The sequence below is a fragment of the Camelus bactrianus genome, chromosome 5 (assembly GCF_048773025.1).
Source record: "Camelus bactrianus isolate YW-2024 breed Bactrian camel chromosome 5, ASM4877302v1, whole genome shotgun sequence".
Taxonomy (NCBI): Eukaryota; Metazoa; Chordata; class Mammalia; order Artiodactyla; family Camelidae; genus Camelus; species Camelus bactrianus.
Window position 1 is genome coordinate 42,704,200 of NC_133543.1, and position 22,233 is coordinate 42,726,432.

Below are 22,233 nucleotides of genomic sequence, written 5' to 3' on the forward strand. Positions count from 1 at the left end.
CATAGGTAGCCATTCCTGCAAATTAAATGAGAGGTACATCACCCACAAATCATGCCAGTCCTCCTTTTCATCATGCTGTTGTCCAACATTTACATTCCAGGAGGATGGAAGCAGAGAATACAGAGTCGTTGCAAAAGGCCAAGAACTATAAGGACACACCATTCCACTCACCCGGGGCTCTTCCCCTGCCTCAGATTTACCCTTTCCTCTTGCACCCTATGCTGACATCATTACCATTTTATGAGGGTCTGTGTAGTGGGACGCAATAATCACCAACATTTATTGAGCAATTTCTCCTAGCCAGGCACTACCCTGAGAGCTTTATCTGTTTTGATTCGTTAAATCCTCACAATAATGCTCAGTAACACCATTGTTCCTATATTGCAGAGTTGGAAACTGAGGTCAAACGTCATACAGCTGCTGAGTGGCAGAGACCAGACGCAGATCCAGGCAGTCTGGCTCCAGAGCCCATGGACCTAACCTCTCTGTTCTGCTCCCTCTCAGTGAATAGAGACCACTCCCGGGTGGTGGTGCTCCTCTGCACTCAGACAAGTGGACCTCTGTCATGCTTTTTTAAATTGAAGTATAGTTAACTTACAATGTTGTGTTGGTTTCTGGTGTACAGCAAAATGATTCATTTATATACATTCTTGTTCATTTTGTTTTTCATTATAGATTATTATAAATGATTGAATATAGCTTCGTGTGCTCGACAACCCAATCAAAAACTGAGCAGAAGACCTAAACACTCATTTCTCCAATGAAGACATACAGATGGCCAATAGACACATGAAAAGATGCTCAATATCTCTCCTTATCAGCTGCAAATCAAAACTACAATGAGGCATCACTTCACACCGGTCAGAATGGCCATCATTGAAAAGTCCACGAACGATAAATGCTTTGTTTAGTAAAAGGCTCCCTTGTTAAGGTAAGAGTAAGGTCTCAGATGGAAAGAAAGGAAAGCAAGATAGAAGTGGGAGTTAAGGGAAGAGATGGATCTGAACAAGGAAAAAGAAGTCTATTCAAAAATAGTTCATGGAAAAAAAGAAAAAGAGGGTGGTGGAAATAGACCTAAGGGCTACAGCAAAGTGATAAACATTTTCAGTAAATTTATTTCAAAAGAAAACACAGCCATGATTTAGAATGAGATCATACAGTATGTCTTTTTATACATGAATTAACATAAGCCCGGAAAAGATACTAGTCTGACTAATACATTTTACAGATCAGTAAACACAGGGCCAGAGAGATTAAATGCTTTGTCCAAGCCTTAAAGAAGCAGGTTGCACAGGCAAGGCTAGAACCCAACCAGATCTCCTGACTTTGAGCTCAGTGCTCTTCCACCAACTATATCAAACACAACTTGTCAGCTTTTAAAACACAAAAGTGGTTGTCAGTAGGTTTTGACTCAATTTCAAGAACATAAAAATAATTACAGTGTATACATATTAGAGATTAAATACAAAATCCCTTAAGTTATCTTCTCAATAGTCAAATAATATTATAAGGGAATAGTACAGATAAAGTAGTCATTTATAAATGCAAGAAAGAACTCTTGGTATAAATGCACATTTTTTTTCTCTAATCGTCTTTCCCTATAAACATTTTAAAATTGACATTATTTTCGTTTTGGAAAATTAGTCACAGACAAATAGTATATAGTAAACACAGTAAAAAGTCTAAATCGTATTAATTTCTTCTTTATTAGAGACTGTTATGGTTGGAATTCAGAGGAATTTTAGGCTAGGAGTTATACAGCCAGTTTTAATGCTAGCTTGTAATTTCTAAGGTTCTTTCCAGCTCTAAAATTCTATAATTTTAGAAAACTGATAATTGAAATAAACAGTGGATTAAAATATTAAATTTAAGATTTGACCGATGAAATTAGGATATACCACCAAACATAAGCCTATAAGAAAATTGTTTATAGTTGCGTCAAAAAAGAGATTTGGGGGACAGGGTATAGCTCAGTGACACAGTGCATGCTTGGCATGCATGAGGTCCTGGGTTCAATACCTAGTACCTCCATTAAAAAAAAATCAAATAAATAAAGCTAATTACCTCCCCCTCCACAAAGAAAAGAAAAAAAAAGAAATATATAGCAAGTTCATAAAATGCTAATGATTATGCTATCTATGGTATTTTAGACTATTTTAGTTAATAAAGAAATGTTAACAAGTGTTAATGTTAACAAACAGAAGGAAGGATGCACAAAGGAAAGTTGATGTAAAGTAGAAATGAGGAGGCTTTTTCTGAGATAAACTCTCAGATGCCAAAGACCCTTGTGTTTATGGTCAGACGTAGGTATAATAGCATACTCATACTAAAAGTTCAGAAGTCCACACATTTTATATTTTTTAAGTTTAAAAGTTAGTTATTACTGTTTGTGAGAATGGAGAAGTATATTAAGCCTCATTTTCATAGATGTGGGGCAGAGGCAGTGGAAAAATAAGTAACATTTCCAAGGCCAATAAATCACTGCAAACCTAGGATTCTGAAATCAGGTTTTCTCTTGAGCATACAAATGTATTAATTCTGTGTGGGTGGAATTTTTTTCTTTTCTCAAATTATCTACAGCAATTTCCTTTGCTTTCTTCCCATTGTGCTGTTATTTATGTCTCACTGTCACACCACTTGGATGTATCAAGAGAATACTCATCTCAATACTGCTGAAGACCTCACTGACCTCTCTCAAGTCAGATCACAATAATGATTAGCATCTCTGATGAAGTTGGACACTTAAATGAGATTTATTGGAGACAAATGATCTAAGTGATCTTCCAGACCAAAGGAAAAAAAAATTTAGATGAGAACACAGCCTTCCAAAAACTTATTTCTACTACTGGGGGGAGACAGAAAAGAAAAACAAACAAACAAAAAACCCAAAACCAAAAAAAACCAACAACAACAACAAAAAACAAAACAGGAAGGGAAGGGAAATAGGAAGGGAAAAAAATGTATACTTTAAAGATATTCTATTAAAACTGAAGTCTCCAAACATTCTCTATCACACACCACTATTACTAAGCATTTCTTTTGTAACTAAGCATTTTTTAGCACATACTTGTAAAATTGTTATAGATTCTTCAAGTATAAAGTTGTACTAAAATGTTGTAAATTGTAAAACACAAATATAGAGAAATCCATAAATACAAATAAGGTATAGTATTGATAATTTTAGTAAATTTTACTGAGAGTTATGTGATAGAAAATGTTGCATTACTTGAAAATGGTGGTTTCATAGCTGATCATAGTGGGCTCAATGTCTGTCAGTTAATTCCCATACTTGGCTTCAAGGACTATAATAGTTAAATAGACACCACAAAGAGATATGGAAGGAGTGCAAAATTGGCCTCATGTACTCAATTATGATACTCAAATTTCAGCTTTATCCACTTATTGTACAAAGGTTGTAACTTAGTATTTTTCTCTAGTAATTTTCTGACTTCTCTGATATCAATCAGCTTTCCTTGCAAAGCTTTTTTTTTTCCCTCCTTTAATGTTTAACAAATGAGATCTAAATTCACCAAAATGCCATTTGGAAGATTTTCAATCATCTTAAAAAATGTTTCCAAATTTACTAAGTGTTCATATATGAGACTTTAAAAGTGATGTACTTATGCCATTTTAAAAAGTTTGTATTTTTAATAGCTATATTGAGATCTAGTTGACATTTAATAAAAATACATCCATTATAAATGTAAAATGCAATTATTTTTATTAAATGTATAATTGTGCAATCATCACCACCTTGTAGTTCTAGAACATTTCCATCATCTGGAAAAGTTTTGTCATAACCACTTGCATTCAGTCTTCCCATCGCAGCCCAGCCCAAGGTAATCACTGATCTGCTTTCTGTCTCTATTTTTTTCCCCCTTTTTTTGAAGTTTCATGTAGATAGTATCATACAACATAATGGCTTTTTGTGGCCAGCTTTTATCCTCTTAGCATAATATGTCAGAGGTTTATCCATGTTGTAACATATATCAGTAGTTCATTATTTTTACTGTTGAGTAGTATTCCATTGTGCAGCATTTTATCTAATCACTAGTTGATAGACATTTGGATTATTTCAGTTTTTTTCCTATTACAAATGATACTTTAATAATTCATATAAAAATCTTTGGACTTTTTATCTCTTTTGAGTAGAGTTCTAGAATTATAATTTCCGGGTCATATAGTAAGTTTATATTTATATTTTTAAGAAATGGTCAAACAGTTTTCCAAAGTGGTTATACCAACCAGCAATTTATGACAGGTACAGTTTATACACATCCTTGTCATCATCACTTGGTAATGTCAATCTTTTGCCTTATACTTTTTCTAGTAGTTGAGTAGTGGTATCATATTGTGGTTTTAATGTGAGTTTCCCTAATGATTAATGGTGTTGAGCATCTTTTCATTTGATAATTAACCATTTGTATAACTTTTTGGTGAAGTAGCTATTCAAATATTTCACCCAGTTTTAAAATGTATTTGTTTGCTTTCTTATTTTTGCTGTTTAGAAGTTCTTTATATATTCTAGACGTAAGTCCTTTACCAGATTATGCTTTACAAATATTTTTTCCTAGACTGGGGCTTGTCTTTTCATTTTCTTATTGATGTCTCTTGAAGAACAAAACTATTTTTTATGAAGTCCATTTTATTAATTTCTTTTATGGACCATGATGCAGTGTCATATCTAAGAAATTCTTGCCTAAAGCAGGGTCACAGAGATTTTGCACTAAGTTTTCTTCGAGAAGTCTTATAATTTTAGTTCTTAAAGAACTAACAATTCTTATAGAAGTTTTATAATTTTAGTTCTTAGGTCTATGATGTATATTTAGTTATTTTTACATATGGTATGAAGTAAGAGTATAAGTTCATTATTTTGCACGTGAATGTCTAATTTGATGTTCTTTTTCCTATGTTTGTTCATTTTAAGACTGGTTTGTAATTTCTGCAAAAAGTGTTAGCTGGGATTTTAATAGGGATCACATTGAATCTATAATCAGAGGTCTTATATTTCTTTTTAAAAATTTATTCCTAAGTATTATATTCTTTTTCATGTTATCTGAAAGGGAATTGTTTTAAGTTCATTCTCATTTTCATTTTCAATTTGCTAGTTCTTAGCATAAAATATTAAATTTGTTTTTGTCTTACATATTATGACTTTGCTAAATAATCACTTCTAGTATTACTTTTTTTTGGTATATTCTTTAGGATTTTCATGTATAGGATCATGTCATCTATGAATAAAGACAGCTTTAACTTTTCCTTTCCAATTTACATGATTTTAAATCATTTTTCTTTCCTATTACAATGGCTAAAACCTCCAGTAAAATGTTGAACAGAAGAGATGAGAGTGGGCATCATTTTATTCTAAATCTCAGGGGGAAATCATTCAACCTTTTACCATAAATAGGACATTAGCTGTAGATTTTTCATAGATGTACTTTATCACATTGAGGAAGCTTCCTTTTACTGCTAGTTTTTAAGCATTTTTATTACGAATGGGTGTTGGATCTTGTTAACTGCTTTTTTGCATCCATTTTCATCTTCATTTTTTTCTTACTTAAAAAATTTATTAAGCTACAGAAAAAAATACGACAGTTCTTGACTTCTGGTCCCTGACAAGATGATAGACTAGCAGGTGCTATTGACTTGCTCCCCCAGGTCAATTCCAGGGATGCCCAGAAGCTGTAACCAACTGTAGAAGCCCTGTGATGACAGTTAGCTGACTTACTGTGTAAAGGAAACAGTGGCCCGAGATGGAAAAGACTGGCTGCCACGGTCAGAGAACAGGATAGGGGGAGAGCTCTTGCTCTTATTTTTTTCTCCCCTGCTGCTCTGATCAGCTTATTGCCACCTCTGTGAAGCAAAGAGCTCTGGAGTTAAGAAAAATATTGAGGTCATTATTTCCCCAGAATTTAATTTAGGAGAACTTCAAATCTAATATTTTAAACAGCATTTCAGTGTGATGATCGTTTGATGTTCTAGGGTTGGCACTGAGTCAAGAACTGCTTTTCAAGTAGAGATTGCTGACTTGCCAGGTCCCTGCATCTGTCTGACAGCCTTCTCTTTCTTTGGGCTTCATTCAATGGTGGTGGCCATATGGGTTCTGTCAGTAAGTAGCATGCTTCCAATATAGGTTCATTTATGAGGACTGCCACATTCATTTTTGACAGAGAGTTTTACTAGATAAAGAAATCTTGATTTATAGGTTTTTTTTTTCTTTCAGAATCTTGAATATGTCTTTCCCTTGCCCTCTGGTTTCCCTTGTTTCTGATGAGAAGTCAGCTATTAATTTTATTGTGGTTCCCTTGTATGTGATGAGTTGTTATTTTCTTTTTGCTTCAAAACTTTTTCTTTTTTTCTCCTTTTTCAGTTTTATTACGTAGAATTATTACAGTTTGACTGCATATACACATTATATTGCATGTAAATACATATATTCAGTATACTGCACATTTAAAACTTTCTTTTCTTTATCTTTCAGCAATCTATGATTAGTACCTAGCATGGCTCTCCTTATGTTTACTAGGGATTTAATATGTTTCTTGGACTGTAGATTAAAATTTTTACAAAATTTGGGAAGTTTTAGGCCATTGCTTCTTCAAATATTTTTTATATATCCTTCTATCCTTCCTTTTCTTCTTTTACTCACAGCTGTCACATAAGTTTCTGAGGCTCAGTTCATTTTTTTTTTCTCAATCTTTTAAAATTTCTGTTTTTCAGATTGGATATTTTTTGATGCTCTAAAATTTCCATTTGGTTCTTTTTTCACAATGTCTGTTTCTCTATTGAGAGTCCCCATTTGTTGAGTCATTTTTTCTTTAAGTTTCTAAGCATATTTATAGGAGCTATTTTGGATTAGCTGTCGACTACATTCAACAAGTGGGCCCACTCAGCATGTCTACTGGCTGCATATTTTCCTGAATTTGGGTCACACTTTTCCGGTTTTTTTTTTTTTTGTGCATATTTCAATTTTTTGTTGAACACTAGGGATTTTACATAAAACACTAACAATTTTGGATGGAGTCTGGTTTTCCTTCTGAGATGTTTCATTAAAACAATAATTACTAGAACTTAAACTTCAGAACTTGTTTCTCCTGAGTAATGGGGCTACTGATGTCTCTGATAAATTTTCCTATCACATTTTTATTATTTAGCCTGGTTCCTAAAAAATTAGTATAAATGTTTCTTGAAAGTAGTATAAATAAATGTATAAAATAAATATAAATTTGAGTATTTTCTTCCTATACCAATGGTGTGGTAAAATGACTCTACCCTGAAGAAGGAAACTTATTGCTCATCTCAAAATTCTTTTCTTGCTCCTAACTTCAAAGGAAGAAAACTGAGAGTTGGGAGTATAAGGCTTTGAGGTTGGGGAGTGGGTAGTAATAGACATCGTACTAAATAAAGTTCTTTTACTCAAACTAGGCTGGCAATATTTCGAAGTAGACAGATCATTCATTTTCTGTCTTTGTTCTTTAGAAATTTTTAGACTGTTGCTCTTCATAGACCAATAAAATGGTCATAATATATGTTTTGTTTTATTGGAAATAATTGCATACTATTTTAGTGTAACCTTTTGATTGTAAGGAACAAAGACTCCCTAAAGGCAAACCAGGGAAAGGATGGGTTAGAGTGAATACAAGTAATGGATCATTTTTAAAAAAACTTTTTGGGGGTAGGTAATTAAGTTTATTTATTTATTTTTCGGAGGAGGTACTGGGGATTGAACCCAGAACCGTATGCATGCTAAGTGTGTGCTCTACCACTTGAGCTATACCCTCCCCCTGTAATGGAGCTCTTGAAGAGAGGGATATCTGCACTCCCATGTTTGCTGAAGCATTATTCCCAATAACCAAGATCTGGAAATAACCTGAAAGTCCATCAGCAGATGAATGGATAAAAAAGATGTTGTATATACATACAATGAGATATTATTCAACCATGAGAAAGGTAGATAGCCTGCCATTTGTAATATCACAGATGGACCTTAAACAAATTTTGCTAAGTGAGATAAGTCAGAGAAAGAAAGACAAGTACTATATGATGTCACTTATACGTGGGATCTAAAAAGGTCAAACGTGAAAATCAGGGTCAAATGGTGGTTACAAAGGGAGGGGTAGAGAAATATGACTGATGTTGTTTAAGGCTATAAATTTGCAACAGGTGGCAAATAAGCCATAGAGCTCTAACATACAGCATAATTAAAAGAGACAGCAATATTGTACTATAATTATGTAATGTGATAACTATTGCTGCAATGGCAAATGTATTACAATACATAAATGTATCAGAGTAACACACTGTATACCTTAAATTAACACAATATTATATGTCAAATATATTTAATTAAAAAAATCTCATGGAACAATAAAAAATGAAGGATATTCTGTCATCATGGGTAGAATAAGAACCCAGAAAACATGAGGACCAAGGCAGTGTTCTCTCTGGCTCACTTGTTCTCTCAATTCCAAATTTCCAGGGGAAAAAATCTGATTGGCAGTATCACAGGTTATGGGTCAACAGTCAGCCAATGGATTGACTACTTTTGAATCAGGTCCCCACCAGGGCTGATTCCATGCCAGATGCAAGGTCATGAGGCATGCAGGACTGCTTACTTCAAGGGCTGTGGATACAAGTACTTAGAAACATGTACCTACCAGATGTTTGATGCCTTTCTGATTTTATGAAATGGATAAATCTGCATGATTCTACCGTGTTCCAAAAGAAAGAGCAACCTGGATGCTTCAGACGGAAAAAATGTAGGCAATCCATACTTAAACTGCTTGACAAAACTGAGTTTCAAATGCTTTCCCCAATATACTGAATTGTACGGCGTTACCTCTGAATTGATAACTTCATGCCAAAGCACATGCAGCCAGTTCTCACCCACGTTCCCTCTCTCCGAGGAGTAGAGATGGGTCCTGCTAGAGAGGAGATCTGAGGCCTTTCTCTTAGGAGGCTACCTGGCAGAAACCTCTCCTCTGCTCTGCCATACATTACCTCACTTTCCACACTGAGCCTCTAGTCCCATCTTTTTCCAATTATCTCCCAACATTACTGATTCCAATTTTTCATTGTTAGAAGTCAAATTCTTCCAAAGACTAAAAGAAGGATTAATAAATGTTGGCTGTTCTTAGTGTGTAAGGCCCTTGAGTAGTCCAAGGCACTATGGAGGCTACAGTCAGGACCACGACATGTACTTGATCCTCTAGGAGAGAAGGCTCAGACACAAATAGCTATGCCACAGGGGTGGAAAGTGTTAAGTCCACAATAATACGCTAAAGCAGAAATCATCCTCTTCAGAGGAAGGATCAGGAAATTTTCAGAAAAGGCTTTACAGGTAACTATTTGGCTTTGCCTCTAAAGACAGGGGAGGATTTGCATATTCAGAGAATGGGCTGGAGATGGGATACAGCCAATTCAGCAATCCTGAGTAGAACTATTATTAATCCCTAGCATGCTCTCTCAGGACAAATTTATTCCATTGCTGTCTTTCCCTCATTTGCCACCTGCCTCTGTCTTAACATTCCTTTAAAACAGACACACAAACAAACAAACAAACAAAAACAACGCCTTCCCCACCTCCTCTGGCCTCCACACACTATCAGTTAGTGTGCTTTGTGAAATTCTTATCTTCACTGCGCCTGCTTTCTGCATGGGCATTCAAGAATGGCAAAAGAGACAGTGTTCCTGCTTCTCCCTTTTCCTTGCTATCTCTGCTATTCCTTATGAGGAATTAACTGTTAGTCATTGTGGACTAAGATGAAAATGACAAACATTGGAAAGTTACAAAGTTTTCATAATCATGAAAGGTTCAGGTTGACTTATTTCTGAGTTGGTCATTTAAAAGGTCCCTTGGATTTCTGCAGTTTAGTTTTGTGCTGGAGGATGGCGTTCAACAAATTTTCTATCCTTGTCCTAGGACCCACAGTCAGCTGAAGCAGAGGCCCTTCTTCCTCTTTTTCCCAGGAGTTACACCCACCAAGGTGGTAAGGTTAACAGGTTAAATGCTTCCTTTTCTCAAGTAAGTCATTTGCATTTCTATGGACCCTCAAGGTGGGAGACAATGGTTTCTACCCTCCTCAGGAAATCTGGAATGGAGGCATTGAAATTTATGAGTAAAGGGCACTTTGGTAGAGGAGAATTTTATTGGCAAAATGAGTTAGAATTTTGAGGAGAGAGAGCCTCAGATTCATTTCATTTGTATTTAAGGGCCAGAACATTGGAGGTGAAAAAATAGAAACCTCAAGAAATTCCCTTCATATTGTCTCTTGGTGAAAAGAAAAGCCAATAGATGGAGATGGAGTTAGAATAGAAGGAAGGTGGTTTTTGCCAAAGGTCAGATACTTGTAAGATGTAGGAAAAAAAATTTGGAGGAAAGGATGTAACACATGATCTAAAAGAGCAATTATAATCAAAGGAGGAAAATTCTGGAGTGGGAGGATGGCCAGTGTTTAGGAGCACAAGTGGAGTGTGAGCTTAGAACAGAAGGCTGGCACCCTTCTCAGCCAGGACTGAAGGAAGTGATGAAGTGTGAAAAGTGAGACTGAGGTTTAGGAAAGTTAAGTTGAGAAACCTTATGGTGGATGCCTCAGCCTGGTAGGCAAGATCATTTGCAAAATAGGAAGAAGACCAAGTACAGTGAAGGCTGGAAGAGAGCAGAAACAGGACAGATTTGGGAGAAGTGCCATCAATAGTGTCCTTGGATAAGTGTCCTGGATAATCACCCTCCTGAGGAAGAAAGGAATTTAGAGAATCAGTGAAGACCTAGCCAAGCCTGGACAGCATAAACTTCTAGTGGAACAAAGTGATTTCTTTATCCAGCAACGCTTAGAGTTGTGCAGGAGCAAGTTCAAAAGAAACGTTTCAATGGAATATAGGAATTACAATAATAATAATAATAATAATAATAATAATAATAATAATAATAATAATAATAATAATATTGAATGACATTTTAAAGGACATTATTCTTAGTGGATCTTAGTAACATTTTAATCATTACAAACATGAAATACACAATGTTAAAATACTCCTCAATCGTGATCTGAGAAAAATGCAAAAAGAAAAGATTCCTGGGTAAAAAAAAAAAAAATCAATTAGTTCTTGTTCTTACCATGCTAGCCTAAGAAAAGAAAAAAGAAGTATCAATGTTTTACTTTCCATTGGGCACATCTTCCATTTATTATTGTTACAAATTTTTTTTTTTAACTGTCATTGGTATTTTGTTAGTACATTAAAAATGAGTCTTATTTACAAAAATTTGCATTTTACCTTTTCTGTTCTCCTATAAACAAACACAAAGGAGAGAAAGAGGGCAGAAATTGAAAGCATGATGAGCTAACTTCCATGATGGCAAGGCATGAAACAGCACTCCAGGGCCCCTGCTGATTTCTCCCCAGTTATGGAAGTATTTAGGGGAACACTCATTTGTTCAGCCGTTTTGTTCCACAGTCCAACCCTGCATAGAATTATCAACTAAGTTCAAAAGTTACCACAAATTGTAGAGATGTTTTTCTAATCAAGATACCATATTAACAATTCTTACTTATTTTTGTAATTTTCAATTACAGTAAGGTAAAAATCAATAGCAAATATTATCCAACTCAAAATTCAGGACATAGTAGTTAGACATATGTAGCTTGCACATGCATTAACTTGTTTTTCTCAAAAAAATACTTCTAATTTCCAAAATCCTATTAACTTTTTCACACAATATGGTTCCTCCAACTTGAAGGGCAGTAACATAAAAATAGTCTTCCTACTAAAGGGATTAGTATAAAGATGGCAAAATCACCAAAAAGAAGGAACAAAGAGTATCAGTGGCTATATCATAAGAGCAATATAAGGTTTAAAAGCTGAATATTTTCATTAAGTCCTGCTTTAATAGCTAGTATCTAAATACGAAAGTTATTTACAAAAAATTGGTACTGACAAACTAGCACAAAGTGACTTTAAATTAAAGCAAAGCACTTGTAATTAAAGCTCAAGATTTCTGCGTGTATTGATTCCATGCCTCAGTTCATTTCTTTATCAGATTTAGAGATAAACTAGAAAATATCCAGAAAACAAAATCCTTCAACTGTAATCTATTTCCTTACTCTCTTCTTAAGTCCCAGAAGACATGAAGGATCAGCTCTATCACCTGTGTCTTCCCCACCTTGTAAACTCTTAGGGGAAAGAACATGCACCTGTCAAAATCACAGCGCAGAATGCACACACAGATGGCTGTTTAATAAATCCCTCAATGGAGAGACTAGAGGTTTGCTTTGGGAAGCAGGAAACACGTTATCTCATGTATTGACTCGATGACATCATCAAACAATACGTTAACCTGTTTCCCCACTAAAATATCATCCGAAGGAAATCGTCTTTGAGTCTCCTTTAACTCCTTTAAGTCTTTAGACTCAAATTTTTGAGGCAAAATTCGCCTCAGGGAAGGGGGAGTGGTTGAGAAGAACAAGCAGAATTCATATGGATCACTGACGTCAGAAAGAAGCAATGATTTAAGGGATGGGTGTAAACTCACCTGAAGAAGCAGAAGCTGCACACATGTCAGAGGTCAAAGGGCAGAGGCTCAGGGACTCCTCAGTCGCAGGAAAAGTGAAACGCCCACTCCCAGGCTCTCAAGGATTCGTATAAGGGCTCAGCTGTTCTGCCTTTGACGCGAGGAACAAACCCTATCATGCATAGCTGGGGTTGACAGGAAGGCAGAGCAAAAGCTGCCTCAGATTTCAGAGCCAGCCCTCGGGAATCCCCTAGTTGTTCTTTCCCCCACTCCTCCCGCTCCCAAAGCCAGAGATACCTTCTACCTCATTCCCCACCTTCTTCAGGCCCTCTCCCGCTTAACAGCATCGGTCTCTATGGCGACCTGAAACCTCAGTTCCCATTGGTCCGTTCAATATGAGGGCCGGGCCAATGGGGAGGGCCAGCCTTCTCCTTTCGACCAATGGGGTTGGCAGGGAGCAGGTCCGGAGACGGCGGCGTGCTGACGTTCCCGGGAGCCCGGGGCTGACTGGGCAGGAGGGCTGGCGGCTGGGCGGGCGGCGGCGGCGGCCTCTGGGCAGTAGAGGGGGCTCCGGGGCTGAGTCCGCGTTGACGCCGGCCGCGGAGGCGGCACCATGGGCAAGGGGTAGAGGGGCAAGTTGGCCACCGCCGCCGCCGGGGGTGGTGGGAGAGCCGCTTCGGGGTAGGGGGCGGGTGGGGGAGGGAGGGGCGGGCAGCTGCTCGGCCGCGGCACTTTTTTAATTTTTTCGAGTGTCGCAGCGGCGACCCCTCGGCGCCTATGTTCCTGATCCCCGGAGCGACGACGGCCGCTGCCTAACCTGGAAAGTAAGTATGCGGGCTAGCGGGAGGGCGCGGAGACTCCTGCCCTCGAGACCCCGGGCCGTCACCCCGTCGTGCCGGAGCCGGGACATGCCTGTGAGGGGGGCGGGGGTGAGGGGTGGGGGACAGGCGCCTCTCTCCCGTTACCCGGTCCCCACCGCCTCGCGGCCGCCTCGGCTTTCCTGCCCCGCCTCGTGTTCCTGCCCGCACTCGCCTGCCTGCTCCCCTCCCCCCCGGCAGGCGCACAAGTTTCACCCTCCATTTGCTTTTCCCGACGATTACTCTCCCCAAGTCTCCCCTTCATGCCGCGCACGACCCCTCCCCACGTTGGCCTTTTCGGATCCAGGGCCCCCAGCCCCAAACTTAGGCGCCACTCCGAGCCCTCCTGGAGGTCTGCTCGGAGGCTTCCCTGCTCCTGCCCGCCTTGGCACGCAGCCTCGCGCCCCCAACACCACTTGGCGCCCGCCTTCCCCAGCCCTCGGGGCTGTCCGTCCGTCCGTCCGTCCCTCCAGCCCCAACTCCTGCATCTTGTCCCCCTCCCCTTCCTCCCACGTTCCTTCTGTCTATACTGTCTTGCGTTTGCCCTCTGAGTCCCGCGCTTGGTGCCGGTCGTGCCCATCCTCCTCTGTCCAGTGCGCCCCTCTCCTCGCGGCGTATCCTCACGCTCCACCCCACTGGCTCTCCAGCCCCAAGCTTCCCTGGCCGCCCTCTTGCGCTGCCGCTTCCTTCTTTCCCTGCCAGGAGTTGAAGAGGAGCTGCGGCACTCCCCAGGCGAATTGGGTGTCCCTGCCCACCGCTGGGGCTGCCCAGGACTCTCTCCTTTTCCCCCTACCCGGGAAGCGAGGGGGTGAGCGGCTGGGCCGAGATTTGGCTGCGTGTTGGCTGAGTGCGACAGAGAGCGCGGGCAGTGGAGGCGCCGCCGCGGCCGTGGCCTCGCGGGGCGCAGCAATAAGCAGGTGTGTGTGTCCGCGGGGGACGCGCACCGCGGGCTCCTCGGCTGGCGACAGATTGTGCAGGAATGCGAGGAATGCACCAGGGGCATAGTCCACACGGCCCGCCGCGGCAGAACTAGCGCCTTCCCGGCCCAGCTCTCGCCGCGCTGCCAGAGGTCACCGCAGCATCTTCGGAGCTGGTGAGCCTAGCTCCACTCGTCTCCTCCCTTTGCATTTCTCCATGCGGCAGAGAGGGCGGCGGAGGGGAAGCGCGGCAGTTCTGTCGGGTTTCAGCTAGCCTTTCGTCTGGGATTTTGCTGCATTGGTCTCCAGGACCGTGAATTTCGGACCGATGGCAGTGTAGCCAAGGTTATTGATCATTGCACAAGGTTCTTGGCAAGTTTGGTTCGCGAGGTTTGAATGGTGCCTGGTTTTTACTATGGTTTTCTGAAAACCTGCAAGAAAGGGTGCCGAAGGTTCTTAGAGTAATGAGCTTGCAACCAGCGTATTTTAGCTCTATCCAAAAAAAAAAAAATGCCTGTTAATGCTCATATACGGGGATATACTGCAAGAGAGAACTTGAATGCATCACTTTGCTGTCGTAAGAATTGTAATTTTTTTTTCTCGCATACTGGGCTGTGTTTAGACCTCTTATAATACATAATGAATAGAAACAGAGAAGCAGTGTTTGGTCAGCGATGGGACAGATAGAACTGTCTGGTACAGTTAAATTCGGGGCGTGTCAGTTACCATTGGAAGTTACATGGGTACTACAAGATCATTTATATTTCACGATGTAATTTATTAGTTGAGGTCCCGGTTCTTTTGTTGTTGCTGTTACTGAGTTTGACTAGGAAATAAAAATATAGCCCTACAACTTTTAAAGAATGGTAATTATGTATAAAATAAAAAATGATTAGTATACATTTTTGGTCAAATTTTATTTTCCTTAACGCAGGAAAGCAAATTTTTGACAGAAGGTTCTTTTCTAGAATTGGGCCTTAGATTCTCTTATTTTAAAAGGTGAAGCAGAAGACTGCTTCTTTTGAATGCAATGTATTACTATAGAAAGTATCTTCATTTCTGTTGTCTGTGAAACAGTGGAAATGGTAACGTGAAAATGAGAACAACTGATATCCAAAATATGTGTTTCTGGTTGTGGAAAAGCATACTGTGTGTACATTTATTTGAAACAATTTGCTTTGGAGGTTGAATTTACTATAAGCCTCTCCGTACTTGGGTATTTTGTATCAGATTCAGAAAGATAATAAGTTGATTGTCCAGCTGCCTTTCAACACTTACTGGGTAGGGATCAAGGGCATTGAAAAGTATAAAATGAGAGCCTTTTATTTAGTTAAAGACTCGAAGGAAAGGAAAAATAGTAAAGGGAAAAAACTTTGTGCTGGGAAAGGTTGTATCTTTTGCTGCTGCATTCTTTTTCATGTTCATAATAAGTAGACCTTCCAATTTAGAGATTTTAGCTCTAAATTAGAGTTAGTAACACTGTGTTAGATATTGGGAAGTGTTTGGAGATGCCAACAGGAAACATTATGTAACACTATCCTCACAGCAGAATTTAACACGTGCTTATTTGATTTGATGTGAAGATTAGAAAGTAAAAGCACATTTAGTTTGCTACATTAGAAATTGAGATAACCCATTCAAGTATATAGAGAATGTATATATGTGTGTGTGTGTGTGACTGGCTGTGCAGTTTTTTGTGCTTCAAGTAAAAGTTGGCTTTCAGTTGGAAAAATACTGTTTGTTATAGATATTTGAAGAGAGGAAGTTTTAAAACTAGTGATTGTTCACAATAAAATAAACTGTTTTGACTAAAGTACATTCCCTCCCCCAACCTCCGTTATTATATAAGGAGGTGCTGCATTTCATGTCTTACTATGTTATATGGAAGATTCTAAATTGGATGGCGAGTGTCCATTTATCTTAATTCTTACCTATACTGCTTTTGGAGGGAGATAGAGGAGCAGGGTAGTGATGGAAAGCATAAGAGAAGGTAAGCAGAAAGTAGGAGCAGCTGGCATTCATCCAAGAGGGGAAGAAGGAAAAAAAGGATCTTGCTGCATTTACAAACCGAATAAACCAAAACTGATTCTGTGAGTAGTTCTGATATAATTTGAATTTAAAGAAACTACTACCAAACTCAGTTTAATAAAAACTTTAGCAATTGTATGACCTTGAGTATTTGGATTGTCTATGTTAAGTCAGAATTGCAGTTTTCTTTTCTATACGAAATGGGAAAGTAATTAATTTAAAACTTTTAAATTCACTTAATTTTAAAAAGTCCAATTATTGCCAGTTTTCAGACTGAGTTATTTCTTTGCTGTTGACAGGGGTTGATTTAAATAGAGAATTTTCATACCCTGGATGATGCTGATCATTTGTTAAGTCCAATGCCTCAAATTACTGCTTTGAAATATGAAAGTATTTTGAGAATGCTGTGTAATCTAATGGTTTTTTCTATTTCAATCAAGAGGTATGTCCCTAATTTGCTTAATTCTGAAATGGACATTATTCCTTCGTTTTTAACTGGAAGATGAAGTGGAGGTTATTCTAGAGCTTAAACATTCATGGCATTGTATGTCACTTGGGGAAGCTGCCTTCACACCTTCAGTGTACTGGGAGATAATTCCTCAATGTGTTAAATGGTTTTATAGTGCCTTTCCTGCACTGAAGGGGGAAGAGGAATCTGATTCATAACACCAAAGGACTGGGTAAGTTAGGAAAGTTAAGTAACTGTTTCATGCCCGGATTATAACTACAAATAGCTGCAAACAGAGAGACAGAGGTAGACAAAGTAAAACTTTAAGTATACCTGGATATAAAGCTTTTATACTGCCAGTAAGTGATGATAACAGTCAGCAAGTCAGTTTGATGCCCTGCAATAAAAAGTAACAGGCTTCTTTTAGGGTAAGGGGATCAAGACCCTAAGTCACAAACAGCAGTAATTCGTATGCTTGCTGGTTTCACTTGAGAAGTTGTACAGCATTCAAAAGTTGCTCCCATTGTCACTTCAGTAATTCAATGGAATTATCTTCACCATTTGGAGGCTATGTTACCATAATTAACTTGGGTATGTTACATGATGGTGAACTTTAATTCAACTTAGAATGCTATAGATATTCCATTTGTCATTGGTCTAAGTTGTTTTTTTCCTTTTGTAATTTAAATTTACTTTTCTTTGAGGTACCGATAAACGTTGGCTGCATCGCTGATTTCATTATTCATAGTCTTGATAATATTACAGTTTATTATGACTCATATATAGTGATTCATTGCAGGTGATAAAATGTCATTGGAGATTGGATAATAAATTTTTAATACTATAAAATATATAAATTAAAATATGAAAGTTTGAATTATTTTAAGTCATGTCATTGTGAAACATTTTTTATGAACTGGGTGATGCCTGCTGATTGGTTAGATGCTAGTCCCTGTGGGCAGATATTATATCATATGGCCCTCACAAAGTCCAGAACCCACAAATAAAGGGTGGGGAGGGAGGGGGCCAGGGGAACCAATGGCCATTTTTCTTCATCAGCCAAGGCATGTTTAACTTTACAGTTAATGTAATATTAAATATGAATTTGGTGAGTTCCAGATATCCAACAGCATTTATTCTACTCTTCCTTAATCTGAATTTCTTCCCCTTTCCTCACCCCAACCCGCAGCACACACCACCACCACCACTGCTGTGTCTGTCGACTTGGAGAGGCAGAGAAAGCCCCTTTTGAGGGGCTATTTGCCTAGAATATAGAAGTTGGTGCCTAGTGTTCCAGATTGAATTTAGAGTGGATGTGAGGTTTCATCATAAAAATGATGTTGTATATGAAAGTTAGGTAAATGTGAGGTTGAAGAGGGGCTCTCAGGGTACTGTGCAGACTTTGGGGGCCTGGCCAGCTCTTAGCATACAGTTTTTCATGGACACCCACAACCCATTTACAAATAAACTTTTAAAACACTGGGTAGGTGGTGTCTGAAATTCTGGTCCTCTATAAGCTGTCTCTTAAATTGAAAACATGAGAAGGAGGTAAAAAGCACCCTAAACTAGAAATTAGGAGATCTGCCATTAAACCTTATGACCTTGACAGACCATTTGGTATTTGGGTTACAGCTTCTTCCTTTTAAAGTTGCAGGGTTTGGATTGCATTGATCTAAGATGTATTTTCGCCCAAGATTCCCAAAGTTCTGAGAGTCCTTCTGGTTTTTTTTGGGGGGGGGTAGTTGTTTGTTTGTTTAAGGAATAAGAAAGTTTCATAAGCATTTGTGTATATAGTCAGGCCTGTTTTCCCTCCTACCCCAAATCATAGCAACAAGGAAGTTAAGTTTCTCTTTTGAGACTTTTGAATCTCCCTCATGTTCATCTTAGGTGTTTTTGTTTGTTTGTTTTCTTTAACAGTATAATTTTGGGAAGTTGGAGGAGGGGAATAAAGCATGCAGTGTGTTTAAGATCTCTGCCTATTCTCACCCCAGTTCAAGGTGAACCGTGGTAGTTTAGGCCAGGGAAAGTCTTTGGGATTTCACGTTCATACTGAGTGAAGCCCATGAGAAGTGTCATTACAAGGCAGTGATGTGTCATAGTTATCAGCCAGAGTGTCATGGTTCAGTTCTGGCTCTTCTATTCACTAGGCATGTAACTTGGTAAATTATATAATCTCTCTGGATGTCATTGTGCTCATCTGTAAAAGAGAATGACAAAAGTGTTCATTTTGTATGGTTGTTGTGAAGACTAAATGAATTACTACATGTAAAGCACTTACAATGGGGCCTGGCTTAGGGCCAGCACTTAATACATTTAAGTCATTTTTATTCTTACATTGTGGTACTTAATGATGCTTTCTGTAGTATCTCCTATATGCCAGGCAAATTTTTGGTTTGTTTTCTGTGATCCTAGTCAGTATGATTATGAATCTAAGTAGGATATTTCAGGGAAGAAATGAACTACTGAAGAAAAATTGCTGTGACCTTGATAGTTTGTAAGAGGTTGCCTTTAAAGAAGATAATCCAGCAGAATAAATCAACTACGGGCCTTTTCAAAATAGGGAAGTTAGACCTTCCTTAGGCAGGCGATACTTAGAGCATGTAAACAACACTGACCAACATGTATAGGAGGTTTGGGTAAACACATCTTAATGAACTGTTATGTTTAAAAGATAAAGACTAATAGTATTATATTACAGGAGCCAAAGTAAAGACACTTGCAAAATGTAAAACATACCTTTTAAATATGTATACAGCCATTGTATTTGTCATTCTAAGCGGCTGTGTCTTTGCTAGTCAATACACAAAGGAAGTGTTAGTGTTAGTCACTTATGAACTAAAATGCACCTTGTAAACGAACTCTTTAGGCTGCCTTTTCTGTCTGAAATTCACACTTGAAATTGGCAGGACACTGCCAAAGCAAGACTAGAATAAAAGTTCAGAAGATACTTGATGTAAACCAACAGACAGTGGTTTAATAGATATAGAGTCTGTAGTCCTAGACCTGACCGTTCAGCTAAGCAGGTGTGTGTCCCATGAGCAAGTCCCTTAACTCCTCTGGGCTCTGGTTTTCTCATCTTACAAAATGAAGGGGTTGGGCTAGATGCTCTCTAGAGTCCTTCTAGTACTTATATTTCACAACTCTTAGCACAGCAAGTGTTCTCATCCTGTTATATTTTTTTTCCTTAGCAAGAATGTACTGGCCTCTCCTTAAGAACTTATTACAATTTACCCTCTGGGGTAAGGGGAGAAAATTGAAGTTGTACACCTGAAATGCTCAGCTCCTAAAAACATGGCTGTTGCAGCCAAATATTTGGCCCCATATTGGCTGAGTTAGTGGCTACCTTCTTGGACTCATTTGTTAACAGTCAGTCTGCTGTGCACATTTGAGGCTTAAATGTGCCTTGTTGAAACTAAATTTTGTTGAAACTAAATTTTCCAGTAGTTGGATAGAAATTGAAGGAGAATTTAATTTAGGATGTGGTTAGATGAGACTAGTCTTGTTAAAATGAGAAAGACCCGCATACCGTTTGCTTTGGTTTGATTTGTCCTCAAAGAAATTAAACAATTGAGACAGAGTTATTCTTCTGGAAACTAATTTCCATAAACACTCTATGTTCATAGAATCTCACTGATCCGTATCTTGTTATAGAATACAGGTACTTTTATTTAACTGTAAATTTTTGCATATAGACAGCCTATCAGTGTTCAGAAGTCATGGTGTTTTTCAGCAGGATGATATTTTACTTAGATTAGTGCTCTTGGATCTGTGCTTTAAAAAAAAAAACAATTAAAAAAATCCAGTGAAGAGATTTTCTCCTTGCTCTCTTCCACAAAAGGGGAAAAATCCTTATAGAACTTACATGTGTATACTTCCATATACAGTAGTTTTAAAATAATTGAGACCGGCTGTGTCCCTATGCTAATTCAAAAGGTACATTATTTTCAAAAAGGAGAATCAGTTATACAACTAATGTATGCAGTATTGATTGAATTCTTGGTGTCATGATCAGAGTAAATACTTGGAACAGGCTCTTAAGTTTCTATACCTTCAAGAGAATTATAAACACTCATATAAAATGGACACCAATATTAACCACTTTGCAGTGAAGTGCATCATATTGTCTGACACCTGCACCCTGGATTGAATGGGAAACAAGGGCTGATCTAGTGAGAGGTAACTTCTTACTCCCAAGTACCACCAGGGGTCCAAGTGAGGGGACTGAATACAAGTAGTGCTTCAGATATTTGCTGGAGTCCTACTGTTAGTGAAGACTTGTGTTCTGCTTTAGATCCCTCTTATTTAAAAAGATACATGATTCATGTTGTTTGCATTTAGTCAACGTTCATTTGTCCCCTGCTCTGTATCATACTCTGTGCTAGGCCTCATGGCCAAAAAGTGCTTTTTCCCTAGGGAGTTTAATAGTCTGTGTTCGGTTCAATATTCAGAGTCTTCATCTTTGAGGAACCTGTGATTAATTTTACAATCGAGTTGGGAAAGATAAGACACATGAACTGGAAAAAACTGTCCTAGAAAACTTTGGTATATAAAGAAACATACTAAATTGTTCTGTAAGTGTAAAGGATGAGCTGCAAAATGATTTTGTATTAGCTAGGTTTTAGCTAAACCTACTTTCTGGCTGTGTGTTATGTGATTCATTACTAGAATCTGGATAGACAGCCACATTAACCACTGTCTGGCTTGCTTTGGAAAAAGCCTGCATCCAAAACAGTGTTCTCCACCAATAATGAGATAGTGATTTCAGAAAAGATTTTAATCATAAACTTGATTATTATGTTTATGTTTCTTGAAATACTTTATCTCATAGCCCATGTGGAATAATTGATCACAATGAAAATGCATTATTTATCAAGAACCATAATTTATGCCTTAAGACCTGCCATTTTGAGTACCTTCTTATTTTCATTTTCACATAGCAGTACTTTGGTTTATTGTGTTTTTCTTTATTCTTTGTGCAATTTGTGTCCCTTTATAGGTCCAAGCTTATTATCTATTATTGAAAATATTCCCATTTGTTGTTATGAATAAACAGAAGGATGTTTTGAAAATCTCTTGTGACATCTGCTAGAATAAATGGTCTCATTGAATCTTACCTTGAATCTCAGACTGATGCACTAATGGGAATTTTCCGCTTATTGTCAATTTGTCAATGACTGAATAAGCAGTAAAGTCACTTTTTAAAAAACCACCAGAAAAGGAATCAGCCAAATTGGACTTTCACAAGAACTGCTATTATTTTGAGATCTGTGATAAGCAACTCAACTGTTAAAGTCTAACTCAGACTGTCCACAGATGAAAAATATGTGTCAGTCTGAAATCTTTGGCCAGTACGTTGGCAGGTGTCAATCTTCCAAAATATTGTTTCTGAGTCACTTGATCAGATGTCTAAATACAATATTCCATAGAAGCAGCATTAATCCATAAATCCACCATCCTAAGATGTAATTGGAGTAT

General features: G+C 38.3%; 2 protein-coding genes across 25 annotated transcripts in view; one reads left to right on the forward strand and one right to left on the reverse strand.

Annotated features, from left to right (window-relative positions):
* Window positions 1-13,035, reverse strand: part of CCDC148 (coiled-coil domain containing 148) — a 325,980-nt gene extending 312,945 nt beyond the window's left edge. For 14 of the 15 annotated variants that reach the window (XM_074363726.1, XM_074363722.1, XM_074363725.1 and 11 more), the window contains exon 1: window positions 12,530-13,035. Coding sequence is in view for 14 of the 15 variants with exons in the window: in XM_074363722.1 (XP_074219823.1) it covers window positions 12,530-12,554 (25 nt within the window). In the remaining variant the exon portion in view is untranslated. The remainder of the gene's footprint in view (window positions 1-12,529) is intronic. The other variant, XM_074363720.1, reaches the window with a different exon arrangement.
* Window positions 13,036-13,185: 150 nt separating this feature from the next.
* Window positions 13,186-22,233, forward strand: part of PKP4 (plakophilin 4) — a 210,052-nt gene continuing 201,004 nt past the window's right edge. For 9 of the 10 annotated variants that reach the window (XM_074363696.1, XM_074363701.1, XM_074363704.1 and 6 more), the window contains exon 1: window positions 13,186-13,332. The gene's annotated coding sequence lies outside the window, so the exon portion shown is untranslated. Of the gene's footprint in view, window positions 13,333-14,327; window positions 14,459-22,233 lie in introns of those variants that run through there. The other variant, XM_074363697.1, reaches the window with a different exon arrangement.